The sequence below is a fragment of the Lepidochelys olivacea genome, assembly GCF_965140295.1.
Source record: "Lepidochelys olivacea isolate rLepOli2 genome assembly, chromosome: 1".
In the NCBI taxonomy this organism is placed as follows: Eukaryota; Metazoa; Chordata; order Testudines; family Cheloniidae; genus Lepidochelys; species Lepidochelys olivacea.
This window is the reverse complement of record NC_140411.1, coordinates 17,802,061-17,814,788: the sequence shown is the minus strand read 5'-3', so window position 1 is coordinate 17,814,788 and position 12,728 is coordinate 17,802,061. Positions and strand designations below refer to the sequence as shown.

At 43.9% G+C, this 12,728-nt stretch overlaps 1 protein-coding gene across 3 annotated transcripts in view; it reads left to right on the top strand.

Moving 5' to 3' along the window:
- The first annotated feature begins 206 nt into the window (after window positions 1-206).
- Window positions 207-12,728, top strand: part of RSF1 (remodeling and spacing factor 1) — a 113,398-nt gene continuing 100,876 nt past the window's right edge. Inside the window, exon 1 of one of the 3 annotated variants that reach the window (XM_084648115.1) lies at window positions 207-471. In XM_084648115.1, the coding sequence (XP_084504241.1) occupies window positions 273-471 (199 nt within the window). In that variant the 5' untranslated portion in view covers window positions 207-272. The remainder of the gene's footprint in view (window positions 472-12,728) is intronic. The other 2 variants (XM_084648113.1, XM_084648114.1) reach the window with 2 other exon arrangements.

Here is a 12,728-nt window from a genome sequence, read left to right as displayed (position 1 = left end):
AGAGTAACAAGAGCCGACTCCTCCGTCTCGATCTGATTGGCTGCCCCGGATTCCGGCCCCGCCCCCCCTCCCATCCTCCCTCCTGCCCCCGCCTTGTTTTCGTTCCCGTGTCACACGAGGCGGGCAGGGGAGAAGGCGGGTAGGGCCGCTCTGGCCGGCGCCCCCTGTTGCATTGTGGGATCGTGGCGCCGGGGAGCGGGGTCCTCCAAGCGCGGCTCGCCAGCGCCCCCCTCTCTTCCCTCCCCGTCTCCTTCTCCATCCTCAGGTCCAAGATGGCGGCGGCGGCGGCTCCTACGGCTCCATCTCCGCCTCCCCCGCCCCCGCCGGGCCCGTGCTGCCCCGGCTCGTGGCCGAACTTCGCCGTGGTCTGCTCCTTCCTGGAGCGCTACGGGGCGCTGCTGGACCTGCCCGAGCTGCCCTTCCCCGAGCTGGAGCGCGTCCTGCAGCCGCCGCAGGAGCCCGGCGACCAGGGTAAGCGGCCCGGACGCCCCCACCCCTCACAGACCGGCGGGGGGGGTGGGGGCTGGGGCTATCCCCCCCCCCGCCCGTGGCCCGGGGGAGGAGCGCACCGAGGGGAAGGAGGAGCCTGGCTTTCCCGGAGTGGAGCGGTGGGGGAGGGGAGAGTTCTGCTGTGTCCTTACCCCCCCCCCCCCGGGTCCAGGGGCAGCAGCCGCTGGGGCGGGAGGTTTCTTTCCCCAGCCCCACCGGAGGGGTATGTGAGGGGTGAGCTTCCTCATTCCGGCGCCTGCCCCCTCCCGCTGGGCCCTGTGGGGGCTGGGAGTCCCTTCCCCGTGGGGCTTACCCCCTCCCCTCAGGGGGGGTCTCCCCCCCACAGGGGTCGGGCCCCGTGTGCTGCTGCCCCTGCGGGCTCTGTGTGAGGGAGAGGCGAGACCAGACCCCCCCCCCCGTGCAGACGTTGCAGCCCCCCCCCCCGGTGTGTGATTTTCCTATTGGGTTGGGGGCTAAGCGAGTCCCGGCCCCCACCTGGACCGGCCGAGGGAAGGGTTACGCGCTCCCCTGTCTTTCAAGCTGCTCCTCGCTCACGCCGGTCTCCCCCCGTCCCGTCCCCCCTCCAGCAGGCTGCAGGGAATGGGCTGTTGACATGTTTGGGATGCCGGACTCCCCTGTTCCCCGGTCCCTGACGTGTGAGGTTGATGGCGGGGGAGGGGGGCAGGGCAGAGCAGCAGAAAAGCCGGGGGGAGGAGAGACGCACGGATACCGAAAGGAAAGGTGCTTGTTGCTCTTGGTCTCTGTCTATTATTGGTGCGGTGCTGGTTACTTGTGATCTCTTGCCACATAGAGACAGACGAGGAGCCTCAAGGCGCATGCTCCCCCGGCCCCATAGAAACTTCCTGCTGCTAGAGAATCCCAGCTCGGGGCTGCTGCTGGTCCAACAGCCCCCCGCCATAGAGCCCCTTCCATGTGCATATATTGTAAATCGGGTCCACGGCATCGGTCTGCTCTCTTGAGAATTCTTGGCTCATGCAGTGCAAACATTGTATTTGTATGCTTATGACACCCACAAACAAAACAAAACACCAGCCAAGGTTCATTTATTTACTACCTCCTTTACATGTCCAGTATCACTTTTTTTTTTTTTCATGCAAACAAGACACTTCTAAATGCAGTGGCCATTGCCTGGGTCTTGCAGCCTACACTACTACTTTCTCAAATAAAATAATTGTTCCTACCTCCCCAAGACTTCAGTGTGGTTTTTTTTTTAGTATGTAAAGGAATATTTTTAAAAAGAGGCACTATGCTCAATCTGACTGAAGTACAAAAAATAAACTAATAGCATTTGTGTTGAAAATTAAAAATCAAATTTAAAGTTTTCAGTTCTAATTTAAGATCTTGTAAATTCTGTATAAACTGACTTTTAACCTTACAATAGTCTTTAATTGCATGAGTAAAACACTTTTTTAATAGACAGTGATAATCACCAAGAGTTTTCTTTATAGTTTATTAATTGAAAGCTTCTAGCTGTGTCATACAGGAGAGTTTATATATTGGATTGTATCTATAAGACGTTGTTACATTATTTCAACCCACTCCTGGTCCCTTAGATCTGAAGGAAGAATGGGAAGCAAACCAATAAATATTTTTCATGTGTGACCCAACATTGAAAGAAATTTGAACACTTAAAAACACTATCTTAACTTTTTTTATTTTTTGGACATTTATTCAGACAAGGTTAAAAGGTGCTTGTGCTCATGTTTATGGTGGCGCTGTCTTTCAGGGAAGGAAATGTGTGGAGATGGAAAACAAAAGCTTAGATGACCATCTTTTAGGGTTTTTGGGAAAGCTTGTGTGGTGGTTATATGACAAAAGGAAAAAACAAACCCTTGAACTACATTTGTGAGGACTATTGTCCTCTGCGTGTGTTGTACTATTTTATCTTATCAAAAGATGCATCTGTATATTTTCTGTAACACTGTTGTGAAGACTAAATTTAATGTCCATTATTTTATAAAATTATTTTTGAGCCTTTGTAAACCCTTTTTTTTAATGACATAAGTGTAAAACAAATTTTGTTGCCTGTTACTAAATGGACTGTTAGAACTGGAAAATGTTAATCCTTTCCCCCTAATACTTGCTGTTTGTTTACTGTATGCAATTCAGCTTGGGTAGCAAAAATTAAGCTGGTTAATTTAAATGTGTAATCAGTTTCACTTTTTATGCACTAGCACACTTGTGCAGTGTTGAGGTTTACAATAGTGCGGAGTGAATATTTAAATCCAAACAGTTCTAATGGGTTGTGTTTAGGAAGATTTTACAAAACCTGGTTTTGGCCCTAACCAACCTGATAGTGTCTTAAAGGCTATTTCTACACTAAGCGCTAAGGGGGGATTCCCCACTCACATTATATGTACTTGTACTAGCTTCAGGACTGCTAGCGGGCTAAAAATAGTAGAGTAGCCATGGTAGCATAGGCAGCGGCGAGTGGCAGCTCGGGCTAGTCGTGGTTAGTATGTATCCACAGTGTTCTGGTTTGAGGAGACTTAGCGTGAATATGTCTAACACGAGCTGGGAATCATACCCTTACCTCCTAATGTAAACATTGCTGCTGTCTTAATTCAGGCTTACTACTTACTACTAAATCCTTCCCCCACCAAAAAGGAGAGAAGAAAGCAAAAAAATTCATAGGGAAAAAACAGTGGCAAAATGTCTTGTCTGCACATTTGGGAGTTCTATTGGTGTATTAACAGTGATGCTGTAGTTTCATAGTGAGCACTCTATCACAAATCTCTCCAAAATTACTTCCAAGCTGAAATTTTTCATAGGCTTATGGCCTAAGACACAGAGCCTTTTGGAGCATATGTGTAAAACTTGTTTAAGCCATTTATTTTTCATTATATTACATACAAACCTTTATTCAAAGATTCAGGTAGAACAATTCTATATGAACTCAAGAATGAACTGTTCTACATTCTGTAGTTCTATAAAAGCAATCAAGAAAATCCTTCCTGCTAATGAGTGAGAATGGACAAGCTATCGGTACTTTTGTTCTAAGGAAGCAAGGTATAATTTCTACTTTCTGTTCCCATTATCAAAAAAGGATGATTTAGGGGTGCAGAGGAGAGATTTGGTAGTTGCCTAGTTGACTATCAAATAATATTGATTCTGATATGTTACTGTTGAAGTTTAAAAAGTTACTACTGCTCAGTCAGCCTTTGTGCAGTACTATATTGCCTCTGTATTTTACTATATCAAGAAATATATTGATCACCTCTATACCTAAGTATTAATAGCTTTCTTTTTGTAGTCTGATCTGGTTAGATATTCTAAGTGCTCTGAAGGCAAGTACTAAGACAAGGCCTTCCCCAAAGAGCTGACTTCTTCCTATATTACAGTATACAGGTGAAGGATGGGACATAATGACAAACAATGTGATTGAATGAGGATGTTTTGAACATGCCAATTCAGTTTCATGATTGTCTCAGTTTTATTTTATATTTAGGTAGGATGATGAGGTGAAATGGTGGCCATGGAAATAGCCTGATTCTCAGAGAAAATATATGTTAAAAAAAAAAAAATTCCTTTTTAACTTGTACTGTTAGTGGCTCATTTGGAAGTTGACACTATTTGAACAAAATAATGAGACCCCTGGTGTTTTAGTGAATTACTGCTAAGACCAGGGCCATCCTTAGATGTGTGGGGCCTGGGACATTAGACACTTGGTGTCTATCTGCCGGGGGATGCTCCCCACTGGCTCCACCCAGGCCCTGCCTCCACTGCACCCCTTCCCCGCTGAGTTCCACCCCCTCCTCTGAGCATGCTGCGCCCTCCCCCTCAGCACCTCCTGATGCCGCAAAACAGCTGATCTGCGGCTGACGGTGGGGACTGGGAGGGAGGGGGAGGTGCTGATTGTTGGGGCCCACCAGTAGGCAGGAGGTGCTAGGGGGAGGTTCTAATAGGGGGACTCCGCCTTGCTAGTCTGCTGCTCGCCTCCCCGTTTGCCTCCTCACCCTGCTTGCCCTCCTGCCTCACCTCTCGGCCCACGGGGGCCCCCCAAAGCATGGGGCCCGTGGCGATTGCCCTGATTCGCCGTACCCTAGCGACAGCTCTGGCTAAGACAAATAATTTGGTCTTTGTTAAAAGGCTTTTCCCTCTTGTAATGCTATATCTAAGGCAGCTAGCATTGTGATCATAACTATAACCTTGAAAGCTTGGTTTCAAAAGAGGAGAGTGGAATATATAGCAGAATTACCATAATCTTGATAGCTGCTTTTAGCAGTTGCTTGTGTAGATGCTGCGCAGTGTGTGAACTGGTTTGTTTGCACTGAGATTCGATTAAAAAGAAACCCTATATTGGTTAATAAATAAATTCTTTATAAAGACAGGGAAATTTCATTAAACTTGATATAAACTGTAGTTAGTGGATGGGGATGGGGTGGACTCAAATCTAAGGTACCAGCTGTGGATCATCCTACAATGTACCTCAAGAACCTAGCCTTTTTAAGCAAACTGTTTTTGCTTCCAGTGGCAAAATTGTGCAGACTGAAATGATTTGTCATACTGGAACTCTACTTGCAGTATTGACCACATCATGCATTGTCTTACTAAGAGTTCCCCTTGCAAAAGGGAGATGGTGGTATGTTTTTAATGTAAAAAATACATGTGACTGGAAGGGAGTAAGAACACAGCACTATATCTAGTACAGTATTTAGTCAGAGAAATATCAGATACTCTCTATTGTGTTTGCAAATACTTGAGAGTCCGTATAAATGTTAATTATTCACTGAATCACCTGTGAATGAAAATATTAATAGTGTTAGCTTGCAAAACAGAGATCAAATTTTACACATGACTATGCAAAAGACTTGCTGGTTTGCCAGGCTCCTTGGTGTATGAATGAGTGTAAATGGCATGTTTTGAATTATGTTAGCGATTATCAGCTTTATAAACCTTCCTTAGCCATACTATACTTGATTTGTACTTGATTGAAACTGTATCAGTAGAGGAATGAATACTCTGGATGTTCTTCCAGCAGTGGACTGGTAAGAAGTTACTGATGTAAGAGGTTGGTAATCTTCAAGAAGGATATTTGGAAGACAAATATGATAGGTACATGTTTGTAGTGTATTGCCCTTAAAATTGGGACTTACTAGTGCTATAAGAAAACTGTATAGAGACCTTGACTTCAGTAGAAATTTTGTGCTGCTGCTTGTGATTACATTCTTCTCTAGTCCTTGTTTCCTTCCCTGCTCTTCACATATTCAGGTGTGTAGGATGGCCTCTAAGTAGTTCTTCCATTTCTTTAAGTGCTGTAGAAGAGAGAGGTCTTTGAGGTGGATGCTACCATGGTGTGTCTTAAGTCTACTCCTTGTATATTTGCATTCTTGCCCCTTTCTGAACTCTTGTTCGTCTAATTTCCTTTGTCTCTTTTGTTTGTATTAACTAGCTGGTCCAACCTTGAAGTCCCTCTTCTCACATGGGTGATTATCGGCATGTATCTGTTATATTAAGTGCTTTGATTTTGATAATTGTATAAGTAAAGTATTGGTTCAGAGTCCAGAAATGATGTAACATAAAAATGTGACAGATTTGCTATTGTGTATTAGCTTCAGGTGCAACGTAGTTACTCTTTTGCTTCCATAGACCTTTCTCTCTACCTCTGCAGTTTTTGCATTAAAGAGGGAATTTAAGGTAGAGATACATCTTGAAATAGCTAAAGATGTGACCGATAATCTCTGGTAATACATGAAGGGCCTATGCTTTAGTTTTCCTTTGTCTCCATTAGAGCATATCTTATACTATATATAGAACCATAAAGCTGTCCTGACTTTAAAAAAATACTTATTTCAATGAGTTGCCATGCTTCAAAGCAACAAGTAAGCTGCTTTACAGATTTCTGTACTCTAACCCCCTCTAGCTTCCCTTTAGCACTGGTTCTTCTTGAGAGTATCTATGGTAGGTGCAAAGGGATAAAACTTTCTGAGTTTTTTTTTCCTCTGTATCCTAGAGTCATTTTTTGTGTTGGTGTGAAGGTTGCCATTCTTACAATTTTCACATATCTGGATTAAAGCTTGTGGAAAAGATTCTAGTTTAACCATCTGGATAAAACTAAAAGCAAGAGATGATTTGACTGCTGTCTTGTAAGTACCTACATGGGGAGAACATTTCAGCTTCCAGCCAATGAATCTTGTTTTGGATGTCCTGCTACATTAATAAGTCTTCTAGTTTCTGAAGTTAGGCACGTTATTTCCAATTTAGACTTGTCTGCTTTTAACAATGAGGGTAATTAACCTTTGAAACAGCTTACGAAGGGATGGATTCACAATCACTTGAAGACTTTTTAAATTGAATATCTTTCTACAAGATAAACCCAAACACTCTCTTGAGTTATTGTACCTGTTGCAGAAATCACAGGTTACAGAATTTCACCCAGTCTTATATGGGAGGTCAGATTAGGTTGCTATAATGGTCCCTTCTATATTAATTAATCAATCAATATTAGCAGCAATTGTATGCAATGCTAGAAGCAGTACCAGACAAGAGTGTCATAGGTTGTGGCCAATAACCTGACTATCCACTACTGTATTTAAGGCACAGTGTTTATAGCATCAGTATAGAAGTCCCAATTTCTGATGGGCCCTGTCCTTTCTAGTCCATGAACAAGATCTGACATCTCATTGATAATACTCTAACGTTGGACAGGAGAATTGCTGTTAACATCTCTTTCTAGAAGCTTGTGGGATGCTTTTTACTGCTAGACCCTCTTGGGATGGGTAAAGAACTGAGCAGATGACATAAGCTTCATTCTCCTGGGAAACTGCACCAGTCCTCAGATAAAACATCTCTGTTACATTGGCTCAATCCTCCATCCACTGAGGATTTTAAACATGTGATCTCCAGATCAGTACACATTGCTGATCACATGCTGGACTGGGTCTGTGATCTAGAAGTGGTGTGACATAAAAAAGTTGGACCACTACCACTTCGAGGCAGCAACAGTATCAAAAAGCAGATTAAAAACTAGAGAACTGGTAGTTAAGGTCCCATGCGAAGAAAATCTTAAGGGATAAAGGAGTTTAGGAGAGTTGGCAGTTTCTCAATGAGGCTATATTAAAGGTGCAACTTCAAACTATCCCAGCACGAAGGGAAGATAGGAAGTAGGGCTGTTGATTAATCACAGCTAACTCAAGCGACTAAAACTGCGATTAATTTTGTTTAGTTAATTGCACTGTTCAACAATAGAATACCAATTGAAACATATTAAGTATTTTGGATGTTTTTCTACATTTTCAAATATATTGATTTCAATTACAATACAGAATACAAAGTGTACAGTGCTCACTTTATATTTTTATTACAAATATTTGCACTGTAAAATGATAAAAGAAATAGTATTTTTCAGTTCACCTGATACAAGTCCCGTAATGCAATCTCTTTATCGTGAAAGCACAACTTACAAATGTAGATTTTTTTTGTTAAATAACTGTACTCAAAAACAAAACAATGTAGAACTTTAGAGCCTACAAGTCTACTCAGCCCTACTTATTGTGCAGCCAATTGCTAAGAGAAACGAGTTTGTTTACATTTATGGGAGATAATGCTGGCTGCTTTTTATTTACATTGTAACGAGAAAGTGAGAACACATTCACATGGCAGTTTTGTAGCCGGCATTGCAAGGTATTAACGTGCCAGATATGCGAAACATTCGTATGCCCCTTCATGCTTTGGCCACCATTCCGGAGCACATGCTTCCATGCTGATGATGCTTGTTAAATAATGTATTAATTAAATTTGTTACAGTTCTCCCCCAAGAAGTGAGTATGTCTCCTGCTGTGTTTTAACTGCATTCTGCCATATATTTCATGTTATAGCAGTCGCGGATGATGACCCAGCATGTTGTTTGTTTTAAGAACACCAAAAAAGAAAATCAACTCATGGTGTATCTGGAGTCCATTCTGATTTTAGTAGCCATGTTGTGTGTGGGCCTTTAAGAGGTCCTGGATGTCCTTGGCCTCTGAGAAGAGGAGCAGGTCTAATCCAGTCTGAACACAAAATGTGAAGATACATAAGAGGCTATCAGACCAAATGTCTGGGGGGCAGTCCAGGACTCAGTGCCGTTCCACAATGAAGGAGTGGAGTTCTGGCAGTGTTATAAAAGTACCAGGTACAGTAATGACATCTCTGGCAAAGGTCACAAAACTCTCACCTACTATGAAGAGCCAGGCTGGATTCTTGCAAGGGAGTCCATCACTGAACTCGAGCATGCAAAGACACCCAAACAGGACCTCAAGTGGGAAGATTGCCAAGGCCAGCCAAGATCTCGTCAACTTGCAAAACCCTAAGGCAGAGAGAATGAGGGAGACCCTGAAAACTCAGACAACCAGCCTGACAGTAGTTGTGAGGGACCTTTTCCAGTAAGGATTGTGTGCTATATTATAATACACATTTATAGCGGGATTTAAACAACTTTGTTCTGAATATCGTCAGGGTACCACCGTGTTGGGTGGATGTGAGCTGGTATCCCCTTTCCACTTGCTTGGCTTTTATCCTCCTAACCACCTGACATGCTCAAAAGGCTTCTTTAAGCTCCAAAGTGTTGTTTCTCTGAAATATCAAATCCCATAACCATCAGCCAAATGTGCCCGCCCCCTCTTTCTGTGCTGCTTATTGCTCCCTCCCTCTGTTCAAGATGGCAGCACCACAGGGATTAAAAAAAAATCATACACAACATTGCATGGCAGGCATATTTATTTTAGCTACAGATACAAAGTGAAAAAGCAGTAGGAAAGGTACTTTGGCTCACAGTTTGACCTATTCCCTGTAGTCTGAGGTACATCTCCCACATTTGTCTACAGAGATATTTCAAAATGCATAGAGATTGTAATGTGTTTGTGGCTGCTTTTAATCACACACTCACTATTGATAATCCCTAGGGTTCAAAAGAATTACTGCAAAAGTATTTATTTTGCAGGGCACTTTGTGCTAGTTTGCAGATATTTTAAAAGAGAACTTAAGGAAAAGATAGTGCTCTAGTTTGGCATTTCCACTGCAAAAAATGCAGCTTTCTTGTGGTTGCCTGTATAAGAGGTGGTTCCCTTCTATTCCTGTACCAGATGTGGTGGGCACCATTCTGGCAAATAACAGCTTGGCATATCTTCCCACTTTGTCCATTGCCTTTTGAACAAGATCCTTTTCTGCCTGTTGGGGATGCTCCTTAGGGTAACATCCTCCAACCTAAGGAAAGCCCGTAGAGGTGCACATGCAATTACTAACCTGTTCTCTGCTGCTCAGCCCTGCCCCCCGCCCCCCCACGGCCACCACCAAGCCAGCATTGGCACAGGGTTGCTGTACAAGGGGGTAGCAAAATGGAATACATTTTACCATCTCCAAACTCCCCCTAGACTGGGTTGAGCCCATGGGAATAAAATTCCAGTTTGAGGAAAAAGCGATAGTTTCAGTGTTGTCATGAAAACTAGAATTGGGACAAAAACTACTTGTGCTGTTTTTAGGCCCTTCAGTACCTGACACACAGCAGCCCCCACAGACAGGAGCATTATCGGAGTCTGAAGACATGGCAAATCTTGGGGTGGGGGGGTCATCGTCTGCCTCTCCTGGGATGCAGCTATGAGGTCACTAAAGAATGGAGGTAAGGGTTACTTCAATATGATACTGAGGAGGAGAGGGAACTGACAAGGGATCTCATTGCCAGTTCAGTAGTACAACGTGCAAGGCCATGCACTTAGGGTTTAATAGAATTTCTGCCACAAGCTGGGGGCTTATTAGTTGGAAGTGACAGAGGAGGAGAGATACCTGGGTATGTGGGTTGATCACAGGATGACTATAAGCCAACAATGTGATGCAGCTGTGAAAAAGGCAATCTTAGGATGTATTAGGTGAGGTATTTCCAATAGAGAGAGAGAGAGAAATATGAATGCTATTGTGCAAAGCACTGGGAAAAACCTCACTTGGAATACTGTGTACAATTCTGGTCATCCATGTTCAAGATAGATGAGTTTAAACTGGAACACATGCAGAGAAGAGCTAGGATGATTGAGGATTGGAGGACCTATCTTATGAGAGGGGACTGGAAGAGCTTAGCTTTTTTCATCTAGCAAAAAAGAAGGCTGAGGTGGGATATGACTGCTCTCTGAGAATACATGTGCGGAGGAGCAGGAGAGGAGGTGAATACTAGGGAGGGTGGAGAGCTATGTAAGCTAAAGGACAGTGTCGGCACAAGAACAAACGAATATAAACTGGCCATGGACAAACTCTAACTGGAAATTAGAAGAAGGTATGTAACCATCAGAGGGTTGGAGTTGTGGAGGGCAAAAAACTAAGTTAATTTTGATAGCTGGACAAATATCTGGGTTGTTTGTGATGATGGGGGCTGAGCGTAACCATCTTGGGACTCACTCCTGGTTTATGTCTTGTGTTCCTAAAGCTCATGCTTCAGGATTTCAGCTGGCCACCGGCAGGGGGTCAGGAAGGGATTTCCCCCCTCCTCCTAGAAACCGCCCCCCCCATTTATTCTGGAAGGGGTTTTTTTACCTCCTTCCTCTGAAGCATCAGGATATAGCCATGGCTGGAGATGGAACATTAGAGTGGGGGCTTCTGAGATGGCACTGAACAGTCTTTTTCTCTCAGGTGCTTGCCTGGCTAGTTTTTGCTCACGTGCTTAGGGTCTGATTGATTGCTATATATGTGGTCAGGAAGGAATTTCCCCCCAGCTTAGATTGGCAGTGAACTTGGATTTTTTCACCTTCCTCTGCAGCATGTGGGTTCGGGTCACTTGCCAGGATTATCTTTCTTAAGATCAGGTACTAGTGTATTTCAGTTCTTCCTATTCTCTTTTTGTTGCACATCCTAATCTAGTCTCCTGTGGGCTGTCGTTCTTTGGTCTCATTTCAGTTGTTGGGTTAGTGTGCGAGTGCTGAGTGCTATTGGTGGCCTTGATATACGGAGGTCAGACTGAATGATCTAGTGGTCCTCTGTGACCTTTACACTCTGACAAAGAAAAGGCTATTCGGGCACAGATACTGGAGGAAACGATGCAGAAGCAGACAACCCTGGTGAAGAGCATAGTGTTACTATGTTCATGGCCATCACTTGAACCTAGCTTTGTCCTGCAGCTGCTTGAGAATACTGTATGCTGAACACCCCTTCCCTTCCTCTACTACAGGGAACAGGTCCTTTGCTCGCTGTCTCACACACCAAGACATAAAACAGTTTTGACCCATTTCCCTACCTACACGTGATTGTGACCTCATCAGCACAAACTTGTGCACTCAGCACTTCAAGCATGCCTGCTGCCATTCTGTTGATTTTATGTTTTCACTGTTATGCTCTGTAAGGATTTCATAATTTACAACTGTTAATTTCATAAAATGCTTGTATGAAGTATAATAAAACCCTTGCACAAAGGTGTATACATTTTTCACCACTATGCCCAGACCTCATAGTAGTAGCACGGTGTGTCACTGACCTACTCAGCCTCTCTCGTTGTTCATGATGGTCAGAAAGTCTCCATCTTTGCGTGCCACCCATTGCAGGGGTTCTCTTTCTCTCTCAGATGTTGTGCAATGCAGAAAGTACCTATAACACAAGGCAAATATTACTCAACAGCCTCCAGCCTTGTCATGATGCACTTCCACCTTCCCTTCAGTCTTCCAAATGCACACTTCACTGTTCCTCTACAGCTACTCGGTATAGTTAGCACCTTTCTCCTGTCCAAATGCACAGTAAAAGGCTTTATAAGCAGGGTAGCAAAGGTCTCGCAGAATGACAGTAGGAAGTCACGATACCATTAATGTTCACAGTGGTTCTGGAGCAAAAATTTTATTTCCCACTGCAAAAAACAGATCTGAGTTTCTAAAGAGCCAAGTGTTATAGACCTTTCCAGAGCACCCCACATTAGTATAGGCAAACCTTCCACGGTGTTCAACCAGGTCTTGCAGCATCACAGAGAAATACCTCTTTCTGTTGACTAACTCTGAAGGCTGGTATGATAGGCAAAGAATGGGCATGTAGGTCCCATTAGTGGCCCCAATACAACTTGGGAACCCAACCAGAAAATCTTATCTATAACCTCCTGTGCATTGCCAAGCTTTGTGACTCAGGATAGCAATACCCTCTTAGTAGCACACAAACAGCCCTGAGAGTTGATCTACCATACTTTTTAGCAACTGACTGGTAACAGTTGTCAGTGGTGAGCTTCCAGATAACAATGGCCATGTGCTTTTTCCGTGCTCAGGGGAACCTTCTTACAGATGTTC